Raw genomic sequence first — 19,309 nt, forward strand, 5'->3', positions numbered from 1 at the left:
TGGTAATTGTTAAGTGTTTCTTAGTGTTTGGGACAGCAATTTTGAGATCTTTACTTTTGAAATGTGGCGTTTCACTGAGCCCCATTTTTTTTCACACTATGAACTAGTGTGCTAAAACAACGTATTAACCATATTTGCATGGTTAATACGTTTTAAAGAAAAACCTTGAGTGCCACTCATCTTTTTCTTCTAAACAAGTGTGATACTTGTTCTGGTGGCTGACATTGACGCATCACTCCACTCATCACTTTTGGCCCATTGGCTTCATTAACATGCTGCTGAGGAAGATGACACTCACTCCATTTCCCTCCTGGGCTCACACACACGCCTCATCTTGTTCTTTTTTCAAATAAACCAATCACTCCAACTTTGTTTTAGTTTGTACCCTTCATCTCTCCTCTTTATCTATCCAAACTTGTCCTTTATTTCCACCAATATGTGCTTAATTGTCATTCAGGTGGTGAGAACTGGCTTCGATGCAAAGTCACAGTCTCCATTTAAAAAGGTACATGTTTGTGTATTTAGCTGACACTTGTATTTAGAGTCCTTACCCACAAAGGAATGAAAATGGATGATGGTGTGGGGGGTTGCTGTCCGATTCAAGGAGACTTCAAAAGGACATGCTTTCAGTTGACCTCATTTGGTTGTCATGGAGATCAAAATGTTGACTTTTAGGTTCGAAATGGACTATTTCACCAATGGTCCAGACTGCTGTGAAGACGTTAATTATCATGCAGGAGAGGGAAATCCAGGCTCTAACTCAAATGATTGTACTTAAGAAGCAGGCACTCAAAAAGCTCTGGGGAGACTTTACATAGCCAATGAGATAACTTAAATCCAAAGCCTCTCCAGTTCATTCCAGGGCTGGTATTGAAATAGATGAAGTTGCCATGAGGAGTATCAGTTGAATATAAAGAGTTTGACGTTTGTGAATGTCGGGCTGCCGCTCTAATTAGATTCAAAGAGATTGTTGTATTCAGTACATAGACAAAAAAGACCAATATTAATGATAACGGGTAGAAAATGTCAACCAAGCACTCGAGTTACTGAAAAACTGCGAGTAAAGAAATCCTGGTAAAATTAGCACTGAAGCCCATTTCCACCACAGTGATGAACACAATAACAATCTTTGAAGTTACAATTTTGAATTATAATATCCAAATTTTGACTTACGTAAAAATGTGAAACTTTGAAATATTGTAGAAATCTTTACGGACACCCCCACTGGCATTAAGAAAGCCCTCACACGTCATCAGGTGGCTTTTTTTCTTTTTGAATGATTGAGCCAAATTATAACCATCTGTATAAGTGAGAGTGACATTGTGTAGCTTTCTCATAACTTCTGAAATGCATTGTTCAGATTATATACCACTTCAAATTCAGTGTTTTGTTTTTTCCAAAACAATTCTAGTGTTCACAATGCTACCGGTAAGGCAATCTTTTAAAGTTGGACTTATTATTACAGAATGACAAATTATTTTAATTGTGATGAAGTTATTCGACGAGCCACCATCATACAACTTATAAGTTATGTTGACTGGTAATTTACTCAAATATTTGTAAAAAAAATGTACGCAGAAATTCTCAGTAGCCAACATTTATGTCCAACAGCAATAGATCTAAGCTGTAACTTCAATTCAGAGAAAAGGATAATGAACTTACAGGTCTTTGCCCTCCCTGAGAGGGCCTCACTGGATCCAGTGGTGTAGGATGCGATGACTTTGACACTGTACTCTGTTCCGCTCAGTAGGTTGACAATCAGCATGGTGTTCACATCCTCCCCGACAAAGGTCTCCAGAGCTGATCCAGGGGCTGCAAAGGGGCAAGATAATTGAGAATGCACTTCAAGGAGGAGCAAATGACCCATGAAGCTAAGAAGCAGAGAGCAGCAGGTTCAGAGGTGATGATTAGATTAAAATCTAGCAAGTGCAGAGGATGAATTTATGTCCTCTTTGGTACATGCACCTAATCATTTGACCTTGAAAAAACCTGCACACTTCAATTGAGCTCCTGACAGGTACTTTAAGTCAATAATTCAGGTGTATTTTATGCTAGAAGCATAGCCTTGAGCCATTAACCGTGGGCAGAGAAGCTTAAGGCCAGTAGATTTAGGCTGCAGAAGTCTGCTTGGCTCACTCATTCAACTCCCAGAAGAAAAATTACTGTTAAATAAAATCAGGTTTGATATGACATATCACAAATCCGCAGAAGACCAAAATTAATAGTATGTCTATAAAACACTGTTCAGCATTGGTCTCTAGGAGATTGACCTGCAGGGTCATCACCCAGATAATCAAAATCATTATAAAATCCTTGAAAAGGGCACACATATTTTACTGAATATCTGCGCTAAAACATTAATCTATACTACACAGAGTAAATTCAAGTCAAACATTCTCAGTTTTACTCTTAGTCTAATGTACTAAGCAGTTTATGTGAGTGTTAATTACCAGAAAGAGGCTGGTAGACGACCCTGTACCCCATGGTTGGTGAAGGTGGAACATCCCAGCTGATCCTGAAGCGGTTGTACCATTCCTCTGAGACTCGCAGGTTCTTAGGAGCTGAAAGAGGAACTGAGGTGGGGGAAGGACAAAGTGAAATTTACCACAAAAGAAATGACAGATTTTATGCTTTTACCTAAAACATTAACAATGAGACAAAATAATATATAAATAATACAATTCTCCATTCCACAGGCCTAACATAAAACAGGATAGCATTAAGTGAAAATAAGTTAATTTGGGTTTTCTTATCCATCAGGACGTGTGTTTATTAGCTACTATTGGGATAAACACGGGTTTACAAATACACAGAAAATATGACGAATGAAACAGAAAAAAAGAACATTTAAAAGTTAATAAGACAGGAGGGAAGTGGGGAAGAGAAAGAAACACAGAGATCAACATTTTTAGGAAACAGTTAAAGAGAATCTATGTAAAAAATAAATCCGTTGATGGATTGTTTCATATAAACGTAATTCTCAGCATAGACTTATCAAAAGGTGCTTTAATGATGAATAATGTCATCATTCAGCAGAGAGAGAAATGTGCAGGGAGAAGGACAGAAACCAAGCTGGCAAGAAAAAGATAATAAAGAGTCAGGAAAAGCATGGAAATTTGATAAAACTTCATAAGACTTAAGAAAATTTCAATAGTCAGCACAGTGAAAAATGTGAAGTCCCTCTCCTATAACAGAGTACATTTAAATAAATCTATAAGAAATAAATTAAAATCAGAGGACTAATCACCAGCTGGCAACTGGGACAGAGCTTATTTTAAATTAAAGACGATTTTCAAGCCATCTGTACTATCACAAACAGTACATCTGCAGTCTTTTTGCAGCTCCTTCTGATAGATTCAGATCCTCGGCAGATCCCCTTGGTTGATGGGAAACGTGAAACTTCTCAGGTCTAAATCCCTGAATGAATCCGCTAGCTGTTCGGTTTCACATTTAAAGTGCAGCAAACCTCCCATTATTCTCTCCATGTTCCATCATTCCACTCTGAGCTGAGTATCAGAGATTCTCATGAACTGAAACCTCCAAATTACACCAGCTCTTCTGCCTCATTTTACCTCTTCACCCTCTGTGCTCATTCGCCATTAAAAAACCAATCATACTCTGTGCTGTGGTCTCCCGTCAGTATCAGCTGCAAACTCATATGTTCAAATCCACATGTTATAACCTCCTCTTCTGTTGTATTATCCATCTTCACTGTGCCCTTCTTGCACCTGTAACAAATTCCCATCATCCTCTGTGCTCTCTCTGCCATCCCTCCCACGATGTGTTCGCCCGTAATGAGAAACTGGAGATTTAATGAAACTTTCATGGCACAGAACCCAATTCATGACTTAAGGACCATTTTTAAAAGGCAAAGATAATAATTCTGCATCTAAACTCAGTTTGGGTGCATAGGTCACAGTACACGCACCTGTCACCCAATTGCTCTTAAGATTACACTAAGTTACTAGTTTTCAGGTTCACGGGCAAATAAAGCATTTCTTACAGCTGGGCTTTTAAGGCCTCATGATATCCATTTGCCAGCCCACACTCACGCCACCAGGACAGGAGGAGGGAGGACCGCTTTTATGTTATTTCTTTGCGTGTTGTTTTTGATCATAATGTAATATCTAAATATCCTATGAGCTTCTGCTTGATCCCTTCTTAAAAAAAAGAATCCAATACGGACTTTAAAATCATAAACATGACCCTAAGATTAATTGCAAATAGTTTACGAAGATTCACACTAAAAGAGAAAATAATACATTTAGGTGAATTTTCTTCACTTTGAAAATAGGGTCAAACAAAATAACCTTAAGGTCAAATATCCAGACGCCACTTTGACTTTCTTCTTGCACATTTATGCTTAGGGTTAGGGGTTAATGCTAAAAGGTTAAGAGAAAGCTTAATAAGCTAAATAAGCTGTTATCTTTGTCTTGCAGAAGACAGCACAAAAATGGGTGTTCGCTCATTTAGATGCAGTCTGCACTAGTTTCTCGTCTTAGAAAGAAAAGCACCTATCAATCATCAGCCATGATACTGCTACTCTCATCAAGTGTCAAATACTCACAAAATTATGTGGAATGAGTTGATGTCTGAGGACAATCTGAGCTACAGGCTGCTCTTGGTTGTACTGGTGCTGTTTTTGGTTCTTTAGCCCTCTTTGAAAGAGAGTTTTATGAGTGAAATTAGGTCTTGAAAATGAAATAAAGAAGATTGTACAGTGAAGTTATAGTCTTCGCTTCTCATCTGTGCTTTTCAGTTATTATTTCATCCTCTTTGTGAATAGGTCATTTGTTGTTAGCCCCTCCCAGTTCAAGCAGATTTTCAACTACCGTAATCAGCATCTTCTCATCTCTGAGGGCTTCACTAGGTTTCAGGATGACTCACACAACTTCATCTGTGTTGCTGAAATACCCAAAAGCCTTCACTCGATGGGCTGAGAGTGATGCTGACAGATATTTCCTTGGAAGCACAGACGAGCCTTCGGGTCCTTCAGGACACTCTTTGATCAACTCCATTCAGACACAAAACCCCAAATTTGCTTTTAAAATCAAAATCCTCAGAGCTGATTTGTCAGACGTCAATTCATTCCTCATTGCTTCAAGTCTCAGATTCTCTGCCCCATCTCCCTCACGGTATGAGTCTAAAGGGTGTTGTTGGATTTTGTGAGCACCGGTGTCAACAGTGTCATGACCTGTGACTGACAGGTGCCCTTCATCCCTTTGATAGAAAACTAGAGCAGGCTGCATCTGACTGGGCAAACACTTGATTGTGGGCTTTCTTCTGCTACACCAAGATAACAGCTTATTTAGAAACTCTTTCTTATACAATTTTAGATAAAAATAACTCACCAGTATGTGTCCCTAAAAACATTAAAGGTGGAAAGCCACACTGGATATCCTTGACTTTCATGAAGTAGACTAGACTTTATGCAACTAATTTGATCTTTGTCAAATCATAATTAACAAAATGCATTGCACTTCTCATTTATGATGTCTGATCTGGAGGACGTATATCGTAAATGATCAACTTAACCCCTAACTGTTGAGTTCAACTGTCCACTTTGTCAAGACTTTTCGGTCACATTGTGCCACTATTTTCCTCTTTATTTGACCACTAAAAAGCCTGTTACCCTCTCTATATTCCTCCCACACCTCTTACACTAGTCACATCGTCCCTCACTGGATCTAACCCTCAGATTAGTCTGCCATTTCTGTCATATTATCTATCTTCAGTTTGGGGCAAAAACCCAATCGCCCCCTCTGCATTCCCTGTCACGCCTCCCTCAGTGTTCACTCCGTCCTTCACAAGTTAAACTCCCCAGATTACATCGGCTTCTTTTGTCACGTCATCTATCTTCACTCTAAAAATCCCCATCGTCCCCCATCTCTGCATTCCCTGTCATTTTTCCCCGGGCGATCATCTCATCCCTCACTGGCTAACAGGAACCATTCATCACCAGGTGTCGGGGGCCTGTCGCTTAAAAAGTGGGGAGCATCGTTAGCGCCTGCTAATGTGCGTAATGTGCAGCACAGGGAGACATGATGGGACACAGTGGAAAGATAAATGACTTAGATTTAGAGTTTCTTTTTTGCTGAAAGTCGAGTGTTTGTTGTGTATTGCACTTGACAGCAGAGAAAATCATTAGCCCCTGCTTGAGCATTTATGGAAGGAGAAAATAAGTATCATTCCTACATTTTTTTTGCCTTTACCTGCACAATAAAGAAGATGAATGTTGCACACAGAGCTACTGTGACAGTTTGCTATCTCATTTTCCTCACCTGAAATTGTCTTGAGAGTAATGAGCTGCTCTGTAAATCCACTCTGGTTGGATTTATTTGGAATATACTAGAATTTATCGTTTCGTGGTGTTTTAAATCAGATATGATATTTCTTCAAACTGACAGTAAAAAAAACGCCAATATTCACAATAGGAACACTTTAAATTGCTTTAATCAACAAATGCCATCAATAGATTTTGAAAAATCATCTCACTTTTCCCCAGAAATGATTTTACTTTGGCAATTTTTCACTTTAAAAAAACTGTATCATTTAGATTTATGATTAGTATTGGTCAACATCATTGAGTTAACTGTTTTCCTTTATTGTTTCTCCCAGGATTCATGGTTCAAAATAGGAATGAACTATTTTAAGTAATTTTGTCAAGAATAATAGGTCAAATGCTCCCGAATCCACTCTACTACTTCTTTCAAAATAGTTCTTTAACCAAGAAAAGATTCTAAGGAATAACAATAGCTATCATGTTTATGCACTGCTTATATTGCTTTATTTGTGTCAGAGTAACTAAAGTTTAGTTTTACTAAATGGCAACCATTGAGGGTATCAATAACTCCCCAAATCCTTCTTTGGAAGTTAGCAAAGGTTGGGTGTCCACACACTGAAACACAACCCATGTTTAAAGATGAGGATTCTCTTGCATGTTTTATGACCATTAGCATATCTGTTCCTCTCCAGTTAACATGTTGAACATATTATCCAGCAATTGCTTATTCACAACTCCAGCTGTGATGGCCCAGTACATTCTCCGTTTCAACATACAGTATAATTAATATAAGCAGGGCTCTCACATGAACTGTAGCTGTAAAATGTTCCAGTCGAGCTCCATATGTTTTTTATTTTCATCACGTCTCTTACAAGCCTTTCAGGCATCCAATTCGGCTTGATTTAATTTGGTTTGATTGAGTTTGTTTGTTTAAGCCAGATGTAGTTTACTGTACTCTTTAATAGCCTGATTAACATAGACTTTCAAATCTCTTCGAGATTCTGGTCTGACCAAGACCATAACGAATACGATTCGAAATGGCCTGGTCAACCCGCCTCCCTCGGGTTGCTACTGGTTGTGGCCAGAAAAGGCTGTGCCTAAGCTTAAGCCAATCACACCACTCTTTCCTCTGACGTATGATTTAGCTACCAGCGGGGCTAACTGGTAGATTAAACTCTTACCAAAGCCAGTAGGGAGCAAGGCGAAAACGTCTTTCCTGTCAAGAAATGATTCAAGGGCTGTTCTTTGCTCGATTTTTAACGAGAATCTCCCGTCGAACACTTTCATTACAGTATCTACAGCAGTGTCAAAAGCTTGACGCTGCTCCATGTTGACATTGAATGAAGCGCTTCCGTGTACAATCCATGGGTTGAGTGGCAGTTCAACCACGTCACTACCTTGAACACGCCTCTACCCTGGGCCGTTGGCGCTGCTCAAAGTTGATTGCTTCCCGACAAAGTGGGTGGAGTTCCCATTTTTTCGGGAACTCGAATCCACCTGAATGAGCAGTTTGCCTGAGTAAGTGTAGCAGAGCCGAAGGTGTTGTGTCACTGCGAGGGTGGAGCCTGGGTAACTCTTTAATATGTTGTCAGGAAACTATTATTTTCCTCACACCTTTATTGTGGCCTGAGTGTGCCGGACATACCATCAGTTCTCTGATGAAACAAAGTCCAGCATTCACTTGTTTTATTATACTTATGTCCTTTGCCAACTTCTGAGGGAAATACTTGACTCTTTAGCCGTTAAATGTTACATCGAATTCACAAGCTAGTTTCCAACTGCCTCTTTCTTTACAGCTGAGCAGGTAGTGAATTAATCACCTGTCAGCTGTTAGCGGAAATAATGCTGCAAGAGTTGTGAGACTGAGCCAGAACAGTACAGCTACACTGTAAAAATGTGTCAAGCTGAAAGGAGGTGCAAAAGTAGATGGTAATTTGCTGTAAATGTATCACTGCCTGAGGCAACTTACTGTATGTCATTTGATTTTGTTATGAAATACAACAATTGAAACTGGGTCAAAATGAACACATTTAACGTACAAAAAATGTAACAATGTGACTTACGTGTCCGCCCCATTTGAGAGGCAGTTGGTCCATCTCCCTCAGAATAAACAGCGGTAACTGTGACTTTGTACTCTGTATCTGACAGGAGAGGCTGCAGAACCAGGCTATTCTGACCAGTTGGAACAGTCCTCTGTAAGCAAAAGGAAGAAAAAAAAAACAGTTTAAGGAATCTTCAGAACCAAGGATCAAACAAACAAAACTGCATTAGCCGTTTAATAGGGGTGAGACAGTGAGAGTTTCTGCAGAGGAGTTTTAGGTTTCAGGTGCTGCAGAGGTTAATTGTGCCCAAGTTTCTGTCTCAAATGTCAGCAGAGTTGGCCCTTTGTTAAAACTGATCCCGAAATGACTCATCAGTCCCAGTGAAGCACTGTTTTTGTGCTGCAGACATGTTAATCTGCTTCCTTACCCTGCGGGCTCATATTCTCTTTTCATAGCTGCTTCTTTCTTCCTCGGCTCTTCTGCTGCTTGTTATACCATTATTTATCTCTCCCTGATTCTCTTTCAACATCTCTTTTTGATAAATCATAATTATCTAAAAGTGTATATTATTACATTTTCCTTTCCCTCTTTGACTCAAAACCACAGGAGTTCTCTGTCATTTTTTTCATCTTGCAGATGGTATGTCAGCTATATCTATTCTATACTGTTACAACAATATTCAAGTGGAGAGCAGTTTGTAGAAAATATAAAATGGAGACCAATTTTTTCCGCAGCTACAGGTAATTTAGTACTTGACAAATAAAGATGCTGCATCACACATCATACCACAGTTAAAACTGTACAACATTTCAGTGATGATAATCTTCCTGCAGACCTTCATAACTGATATGTGATCATATACTGAACACTGAGCTTATTTTGATGCCCGTATTGTTCTTCCGGTGACCGATGCTATTGTTGTTTTGCGCATGGGCGAAATCCATTCCTATCCTCAGGGCTGATGAACATCAGATTCCTGTTGTGGTCTCCCACTACGGCAGTCTCTGTGTCTCCCAGCCTCCGACTCTCTGTCAGACCAGTTTGCATTCTGAGCATGCACAGTCTAGCTTGGCTCCATCCACAACCCTTTCTACTTTCTAAAGAAAACTCTTTCTCAGACGTGCAAGTCAGACAAACACTGCAGGCCTCGACAAATCAATTTCAGCCCAGTCTGATGAAAAAGGCAGCAAGCCTCTAAGCTGTCACAGAGTCACATAGTTTGAATAAACTGCTTCCAGCTACACTCCTGATTTTTACTCCACCTCTTTGTAAATGTAAACATATTTTCATTCAATATTTATGTGATTCAGGAACCCAATTCTGTTTTGAAAGAGGCCCCAAGCAGACCCACAATGATAAGTTTCATCTATTTTCTTTTGCTGGAATGGAAAGCCTTCAAGGCAAATAGCAGGGCGCACTGAGAAGTACACAGGTGACAGGACTCAATTTAACACGACCGTATCAGTATGGCAACACATCTGTTACACTGCAGACAACTGTGGCCAAACAAAACTTACCTCGGTAAGGAGAGGCAGTTTTTAAACCTCAGGAATGCTTCACATTGACCAGCCACATTAAAACCGGGTTAAGTAAAACAATTTTATTATACTGTGACAATGTTATTATACTGTGAAAAAGTTGTAGGATGTATTAGGCAATAAGGGAAAAGTGAGTTCTGGATGTTGTTTTGGAGGCAGAAGAAACGACTCTGTGGTCATTCTTCCCAGATGGAAATGTGTGTTTTAATGTGTTTGGCTAAAATAAAAAAGTGTGGTTGGTGGTAAGTTTGACAGATTTACTTAGAATCTGACGACAGGAGTTGGATTTTCTAAAACTTTAAATAAGCTAAAGAAAATCGGTGACAGAGGAACAACCGTGATACCAAAACTTTTTAATTCTCCCTGGACAAAGTTTTTTACCCCCTGAGACATTATTTTGTTGCCGAGCAGTAATAGCCACAACTTTGTTCACGAACGGCGGCATTGCACTTGATGCCCGGCAGCTTTGTTTTATTGGACACTGAATGAAACAGTGGAGGGAAATAATGAAGCTTCAGTGAGTTCGGGATCCCAGCTGTCTGTGGACAGATGGCAGCAAAGTTGGGTTACCCCATGGCTACTCTGCAGACACTGACATCTGGAATTACAGGGGCAGAGTCATCAGAAAGGACATAATAAAGTTTTATTATTTAGAGGCTTGCAGAGCAAAGAGCAAAGAGCTCTGAGAGATTCTGTCTCAGTGACAAAAAGACTGTTTGTGTGCAATTAGGAGTGCTTTTTACTTTTTAACCACTGGGGTGGTAAAGCTGGAGAAAGAACTGTAAAGAGTCATATGACATCAAATTATAAAGTTAATATATGTATAACAGGCTTTTATGACACACCTAGAAGACACATAGCACCATAATAATTGCACTTGGGATGTGTTTACATCCACCTGAATAATGTAAACTGGTTTTGTCTTTATCAAATCCTGCACTAAATAAATATCTTTTGGGCTCTAAAGCTATAAAACTAGAAGTACCTTAAGATAACTCAGTGTTGCCAGTATGAAGATGTTTACACTGCAAAAAAATCTGGTGTTCGAACCGCTTTTTGCAAGTGAGTCGATCGAATTTGTCTCTCCAAACAGCAAATAACAGCATCAAGGTGTTTTGTTCGTTAAGCCACTGACCTATAGATTATCCAAACATTAAAAAGACATCTAATTCAAGGGAAGAACCATTGTTGTGGTGTCTTCACAAAACAGACAATTTGTTAATAGTCACATGAAGTAAGGACACAATTTGATCCCATTTCTTTAAATGCTTAAATGCCTCAGATAACACAATATGACAGTCAGAAAATGGTATTTTTGCAACAAAAATGTGAATCCCAAATATATTTTGGCTAAAGAAGTTGACATATATCACATGGGGTGCAGTGTGCCCTTAGAAAAACAAAACAACTGGAGGACTGCAAGAACTCAAGAAGTGGCCTAAAATACTATCCACAGCTATTAAATAGCATCTGAAGTTGATGTCCTGAAGAAATAGGGAAAAAATAATCCAGCAAAGACCAGACACGGGACCTGAGAGATGCATCTGGACCTTCAGTTGATCCACACCGTTCAGTTCTGTCATGAAGCCATTCTTAAGGAAGGGAAACAGGGGAGTAAGGCTGAGCCATGCCAAATGACACAATAACTGGACTGAAAATCAGACATCTGGCAGCAGGCCTTATGGAGTGATGAATCTTCCCTAGAATCCAGACCTCAAAATTATTGACCCAGTGTGGGATCATTTTGACAGCAAATGGAACAAAAGGCAGCAAACGTCCAAAGAGCTTCAGAATGTCCTTCAGGCAGCCTGGAGAACTATTTTTGAAGAAAATAACATGAGAACTTTTGAAAGAGGGTTCAGGCTGTGTCGAAGAATAAAGGTGTTCATATTGACATCAATATATTATTCAGAATTGAATTTATCAAAACACTGCGTTTTTCAGATAATTGTGATTTGAGCATTTAAAAAAAAGACACAGGTAGTCAGCCGGAATCAGGAAATGTCCGAGGATGAAAGCAGTGGGAACACAAAAATAAAAAACCATTGCTGAGAAGTTGGCAATAACAATGAAAATCCTCATTACATATATTTTTCCATTACAAAGAAAAGAGACGGGCAGTCAGCGAGGCATGAAGCTAAGATAAAAGCACTTCAAAGTCAAAGTTTTTAAATGTCAGGGAACAATACGACTTCACATTTTAATAAAGTGAGGAAAATGATTAGTCCTTAGAAAGTCCTAAAACCTGAAAGACCCAGATATGGCGAGTGTAGACCCGTCCATTCTTATCAGTGAGATCACACTTTTGATCTCACAGGACATTATGACACCCGTGTGTATCGTTTTTCTTGCTGTAGTGTGAACAAAGTTACCAAAGAAGCAAAAACTACCAGATTTGTGACAACATGTGTTCAGATTTTAACATCTCATTTATGATACTGAAGCATTTGAAAAGTAGAAATCTGCAGTTTGATGGAGTTTGAAACCATTTGATTACTACAGAACTAACAAGTGATAATTTATAGATATCAGCAGACTAAGATCAGATTCCATCAGTGAAAATAAATTGGGATTATCGCCGCCTCGACATCAATAACATTTAATGCGATACTTCTTTTTTTTTCCTTTAGAGGATGGTAGTGCTCCCTCGGCGGCTAAGAACCACAGAGCGAGAATGTCAAAGAAGCAGAGGAAGCTTGCAAGTTTTTTCCTTCCTATTTAGGTGGTAGCTATTGAGTGCTGCACTTGGTGATTCATAACCTGACTAGACTGCCAAACAGAACTCACAGCTGTTCGCACTTTGATAAGAGATCTCATTTAACAAGCTGCTGGTGCAAGCAGCTGGCAGCTCTTTATTATAAGGATGAAAAGGCTGATGTGGGACCCGGGTTCAGACTCAACCATGGAGGCACGACAGCCTCTGGTGTGGGGATGCCACAAATACACAGCTGTCAGCTCAGTCACTAAAATATGAGATACTTTAGGAAATAAATAAGAATTGGTAAGCTGATGTAGTGAACACACCCCACTATGATGCCTGTAGAAAATACGTAAAGGAAGCATGTTTAGAATCCTACATTTAGTGAATCAACAGCGTATTATAGCAGTAATATGGCAATATCAGAAGCCTAAAAAAAGAAAACAAAAGAAGAAACACACACAAGAGAGAGTCTGTGCTTCCACCGTTACCTGAGAATATTACTTAGTGAATTATGTCTGACCTGAAAACCGATATTCTTGGGGCAGTCTGTGGCGTAGTGGGTACAGCAGGCGCCCCATGTACAAGAGGCTATAGTCCTCGCTGCAGCTGGCCCCGGTTTGAGTCCCACATCGGATGGCCCTTTGCTGCATGTTGTTCCCCTTCACTCTGCCCCCTGCTTCCTGTCTCTCTACACTGTCCTATCTAATAAAGGCATAAAAAGCCCCAAAAAATAATATGGACAAAAAAAACGATATTCTATAGTCTCAGTTGCATGTTACATGCTACCATCATGTAAAAATGTCATTCGAATTTACGTTTTTCTTGTGAAATCTGGTTAGGTTTTAGCCTAATATTGAAACAAACAGAGCTGTTAGGATGAACCTAAACTGAGTTTTCACTTGAATCAGGAACCTTGCATTTTGTTTGGTTGTTGGTCCAACATCCTGACTAATCACTTGATTTCTACAATGTGGGGATAAATGATGCAGGCTCTGGCCATAAAACACAACTGTTGGGCTGCCATTAAAAGTTCTACATTTGTCTGTCTATAGTGTGTGACTACATTTTCTTGTTAAATTGCATATATGTTATTACTTACCAGGTCTTGAAATCAGCAAAAAGCTAATAAAACTAAATGTTATGACTAAGCATCAAGAAGTTAGAACATATGTCTTAATTATGCAACTTCCACAGAGTTGGAAAGTGATATCACACATCTGTAGACATCTTACCTTGTTATCAATATCTGTTTGGCAGTTTAATTCCTCCTAAACATGCTCACACACAGGTATGTACACGCAAAATCATACATTAAGGATATATCCACAAGGCAAGAACTTTGTTTCTGGATCAGTGTTTGTTTGCTGTAAATCTTCACACCATCTCTCTGTTGTGTCTCATTAGTTTAAAACCTCCCTTCTCTGTCTCTCTCTCTCTCTCTCTCTCTCTCTCTCTCTGTCTGTCTGTCTCATGAAACAAAGTCTTTGAAGATGCAACACAGTTTTCATCGTCATTATTATCCTCCCCCATCCTTTCTTCTCCAGCACAAAACTCTGACTGAAGGCCTGCCATCAACTTCAACATCTCTGTCTCCCCAATACCTTTGTTCTCAAAGAGAAACTTATAATCTGAAGGCCTGCCATCATCTTCATCAAGAATCTCCCTCCTTCTGTTGAAGAGAGACAATTTTCCATTTCATCTGTTCCTTATGCACCTTTTACCGCTCACCCAATGAATAGTAACAACGGCCAGCTCTAAACTTTACACATACTAAAGCTGTTATAAACCTCTGTAACAACAAAGTTTGAAGCTCATCACTGTTGATCCGTGTCCTCAATAGGTGCTCAGTAACTGTTCCAATGAATGGAAAGAAATTAAACAAATCTATCTCCACAGTATGTAAGGTCATTGCTGTGGAGCTTCTGTCACTGAGTGAAACAACACTCATTAAACACAAGAGACGGATATGAAATAATGATGCCGAAGGATGCTAGGACATATTTTTCAACTCAAGGAATTTTTAAATATTATTTTAAAATGAAGTTACATCATACATGGATATGGGAAGATGCAGCCAACACAGGTTACCTATACAATGAGAATGGGAGATAAGATTTTTACTTTTGGTCCCCAGTAGGGAGCTAACATTAGCCTTGAGGGGTAGAATTTTTAACATTGACAGCTACATCGCTGAGCTGCACTGTGAATATTAACACAGAGATTTTAGCTCTTAAATAATAAATGTGCTTGTTATTAATGGTGTGACCAATAAGTTGAGTTGCCAAGCAGTTCGGGAGATTTAATATTGCATCTGCAAACCCCTTGCAGTACTATATAATCTCAACACAGGTACCTACTGAGGTCTCAGACTCAATTTGTTCTCTGTACATTGAGAGGGGTGAGAAGGACACATATAATCACAAACTCCTGTAGACCAGACCTGATATTAACTGTAAATCATTCTGCCCTTCATGAACGGAGAAGATTTATAAACTGGCTCCATCCCACCTGTTTGAAAAGATGTTTCAGAGTATCTTTTAGAAAAAAAAATCATGCTATTTACAAATATTCAAGTGCAGCGAAATGCACGTGTAAATTAGCTCATGGCTGAAATGCCACAACCAATCAAGTACAAAAGTGACCGCCAAATAGATCCTACAAACAAATGGCCTGGCAGCTTAAAATCCATCCATCCATCCATCCATCCATCCAATAATGCTGCCGCTTATCCGGTTTGTGGGCGCATCAGTCTAAGCAGAGGTTCTCAAATCTCCCTCTACCCTGCCATCTCTCCAGTTTTTCTGGGGGGAGACTGAGTCATACCCAAATTAACCAAGTGACACAGTCTCTCCAGTGGGTCCCAGGTTTGCCCAGAGGGCTCCTCCCGGTGGGAAATTTCCAAATCACCAGTTCAGTGAGATGTCCGATGGCGATACTGACCAGATGCAGAGGAGTAGCACCTCTACTGTCAGAGCTCTCCACTCTATCCCCAAGGGTGAGTCCTGCTAACCTTTGGAGGAAGCTCATTTCCATCGCTTGCATTTCTTACCTCATTCTTTTGGTGACGAGATGTAGTTCGTGACTGGAATGTAGGTTGACTGATCATTCAGCAGCTTCACCTTCTGACTCAACTCTCTCTTCATCACGACAGACAGGTATAACGTCCCCATCACTGCAGATGCTGTCCTGACCCACCTGTCAGTTTTGCACTCCTTTCTACGCACACTCATGAACACGACCCCAAGGTACCCAAACTCCTCGTCCATGGTTTAAAATCCATCTCAATATCATATCATATTTGTCAGGGCGCTGAGAAATCTGAAGAAATATTTGACCATCTAGCTACCCTTCATTTTTAGAGGTGCAATTTAAGAAGTTTAGAATTTTTTACACACACACTCTTGCTTATGAGATCCCCTCTTCATTTCAAATACAATAAATACAAACAACAATGGCCTCTTCTAGTGCAAAAGTTTCTACTAATTGAAAATGTACAGCTAATTCTTATGAAATCCAGAGTAAAAGTGTGAAAAAGCTGCCTGTCTTACCGTCTCCTCTGCTCGGTCTCCCCTCGAACTGACATAGATCAGTCGATAATGTCTGATGTTTCTGGAGTCGGCAGCCTGCCAGGACACCCGCATACTAAACGTGGTTTCTTCATCGATCTTCATATTCTTCACCCCGTAACGAGGAGCTGGGGGATCAGACGGGGAGAAAAATGGATCAATTAATTAATACAGTCAGAGTGCCTCAGAGAGACAAACAAGTCACTCAAGCTCAAAACTGTCTTAGTTTCTGAGAAAGATAAGAAACGAGGATACCAAAATGTCATCATCGTGGCATTTAATTTACTCGGTTCTACAAATTCATATCAGTGCCTTGTCAATATCAAAACTTTTTCCTGCAAAACACATCAGAAATCCTCCTGATGAAAGATATGCTTCCTGTCTGAAGACGTGGGAACAGACTGTCGAATGCAATCAGTGAAACTTAAAATCAGAAATGTCTTTTCTTAATCCTCCATTCTGATTTATACTTAGCATAATATTAGAGATTATTGTAAACAGAGGATTTCTAAACCAACTTTCTTTCCTGCACTTAGAAAAAGGAGAGGAGGGAGTAAAAGAAAATAATGATCACAAAGAACGGAACTCTTACTTGCTGTTGTTGTTGTCGTTGTAGCGATGGTAGTTGTTTTCTTCGCTGAAAATAATAATAATAAATAATAACTGGTCCAATTGAAAAAGCAAGGAACTAAGTTTAATGGCTCATCTCAAATTTGTTTTAATTTAGAGAGCACTTTCTTCCACTGACTGGTTTACAGACAAATTAATACTATATATACACATCGTATTTGGCTCTCTGATAAACGACAACTAAGCCAAAACACTAAAACTTGAAACTTAAGTAATCACTGTTGCATTATTTGTGCAGTTTGTGAAACGAGAGAACATGTAGAAGAGATAAATTCCTTGAGATGTGGGAACATTTACCAGTAGTTTCTACAAGGACCTCCTCATCGCTCTCGACCTCATTCGCATAGATGGCAGCCAGGAGGACTTCGTACTCCAAAGAGGGAGTTAGTCCTGTAATCAGGTATGTGTTCACATTCCCATTCACCATAACCTGAAACAGAGGAATACGATGCTGTATTACATGCATACATGCTCAGCTGAAAATCCAGAGAGGATCCTGAGGTAGATTGTAACTCAGTGAAATATAAATTCATGACGGCACAGCAAGTTCAAGTTCAAAATAGTGGCAAAGGCCAGCAAATAAAGGGTTAAATGATGAAGACACAGTAAAACACAGATTATCTTCTTCAGAATTGACTTTTATATTTCTTTCACCTCTGCTTCATTTTATATCTTAATGGAATCGCCTGATTCATGTTTATCAGATTAAAGATAAGACTGCGAGTGTGTTTTAATCAACCGGAAGAAAACCAGACAAAGGCAGAGGCAGCACACGGTTAGACATGTTTGTTTTGGCATAGCTGTGACGAGCTGCACACGCTCACTTGAGTGTTTTGTGTGTATTAGTGCGTTCCTGTTGATTTTTAATCTCAGTGATGAAAGATGGGAGAAAAACGCAAACCATCAGTGACTAAATCAAATTATATCTTGTGAGGTGATGGTAATCTTCAGGAAAACAATGGGCTGGGGTTTCCATGTTACAACCCATAGAGGGGCAGTTAAGTGAGAAAAAACATTGCAGAGAAAGCTGGTCCTCAATATCTCAGCAGACCCGCAACACTAAGAAGCTTCAAGTCTTCTTTGCCAGAGACTGAATGGATTAGATAACTGACACTAAAGACTAAAGAAGAGTGTTCAGCAGAGTGTAGCCATGCTCCACTGCAGCCTGGGCAGGTAAAGCAGCTTCACAGGTGAGCCATAAAACACCAACATGATCTCACTGTATCCTTTTGAGTTTCTCAATGTTGATAAAAGTCAGATCATAGTAAAACCTTCAGCCGATGCAGTTCAAGTAAAAATAGACTTATTTCCCCAAATATGAGTTTTCATAACCTTTAATTAATCAGTTCTCAGAAATGAAGTTTTTCAATTTTACTGTGCAGCCTTTAAGAAAAAATGAAACAAAGTGAAACTACCAAAATGAAGACTTTTTACAGATGTAACCATTATTTTTGTCTGTACTCCCATAACAACATTTTCAAACAAGATTTGCTGCTGGTTTTCATTGTATAATTTTTTCGATGTACCTTCTGACCAAACCTGAAGGGACAATCAGCACCCAAATCAAAGCACCTTATCACACACACACAGAAAATATCAATATCTGAGCTCATAAATAGTATGCCTTTCTCTTTTGCGTCTGGAAGTGTAGTACTATTCATCAAAGTAACATAGGGCTTATGACCCAGGTATGCTAACAAGATCAAACGTTAGATTGACTAAGAGCAATTCATACAGTTATGTTGCTCATCTATTTGACTTAAAATAAAAAGGTTTATATATAGTATATATATATATATACATATATATAAAAACACACACACATACATGTATTAGTAAAGTTATAATAAGAAATGCCAAGTACAAAAGTAGACCATTTTAAAAGAAACAAGCTGTGACTCCACTTGCTCACCCATAGGAAAAAAAAAAAAAACACACAGTGCTAAACTCAGTTCACTTTAACTATTTCACAATAAAAACTTTTTTCATTAACACTTTCTACTCTATGTAACTTATTGCATTCTCATACAGAATTTAGGGGACATGAAAGAACTTGCGTTAATACAAACCTTGTAGTTCTGAAAAAGGCATGGACACACATACACACCTCCTCGCTATCTCCGCCATCTGTGGGTGTCCAGATGAGCCGATACAATACCACATCAGAGGCCGCGTGTCGCCATGACACCCTGAAGCTGTCTGTGGAGACGTCGGTGCTCTTCAGATCCATCGGGTCTGGGACCGGCTCTACACATACACCAAACATTAGGGTTTAGAACAGAATGGATTGATTTGAGCATTTAACAAAACCTAAAATGCCTACACTGCATACGATAGAAATGTTCCCACTTGTGGTAAAGCTCTCCGTCACGGCTTCAGCTTGTCCTTCATCGTAGAGAGCAAAGACACCAACTGTGTACTCTGTCTGGGAGGTCAGGTTTTTAAGCAAATATGACGTCACAGTGCCAACATCCACCTGTAAACAGAGACCCATACACCTATCACATATGTTGGATCGTTTCTAAAAAGTTTGATTTAGATTTATGACA

The 19,309-nt window shown here is 39.4% G+C and overlaps 1 protein-coding gene across 4 annotated transcripts in view; it reads right to left on the reverse strand.

The window, feature by feature from the left end:
- The window catches only part of col14a1b (collagen, type XIV, alpha 1b), a 138,511-nt gene that overhangs the window by 53,674 nt on the left and 65,528 nt on the right, over positions 1 to 19,309 (reverse strand). For all 4 annotated transcript variants that reach the window (XM_075449034.1, XM_075449033.1, XM_075449035.1 and 1 more), the window contains exons 15-22: positions 19,110 to 19,236; positions 18,868 to 19,007; positions 17,058 to 17,190; positions 16,723 to 16,767; positions 16,113 to 16,258; positions 8,347 to 8,476; positions 2,451 to 2,573; positions 1,663 to 1,812 (exon numbers count right to left, since the gene is read on the reverse strand). In XM_075449034.1, coding sequence (XP_075305149.1) covers positions 1,663 to 1,812; positions 2,451 to 2,573; positions 8,347 to 8,476; positions 16,113 to 16,258; positions 16,723 to 16,767; positions 17,058 to 17,190; positions 18,868 to 19,007; positions 19,110 to 19,236 — 994 coding nt within the window. The remainder of the gene's footprint in view (positions 1 to 1,662; positions 1,813 to 2,450; positions 2,574 to 8,346; positions 8,477 to 16,112; positions 16,259 to 16,722; positions 16,768 to 17,057; positions 17,191 to 18,867; positions 19,008 to 19,109; positions 19,237 to 19,309) is intronic.

This window comes from Odontesthes bonariensis, chromosome 18 (assembly GCF_027942865.1).
Source record: "Odontesthes bonariensis isolate fOdoBon6 chromosome 18, fOdoBon6.hap1, whole genome shotgun sequence".
In the NCBI taxonomy this organism is placed as follows: domain Eukaryota; kingdom Metazoa; phylum Chordata; class Actinopteri; order Atheriniformes; family Atherinopsidae; genus Odontesthes; species Odontesthes bonariensis.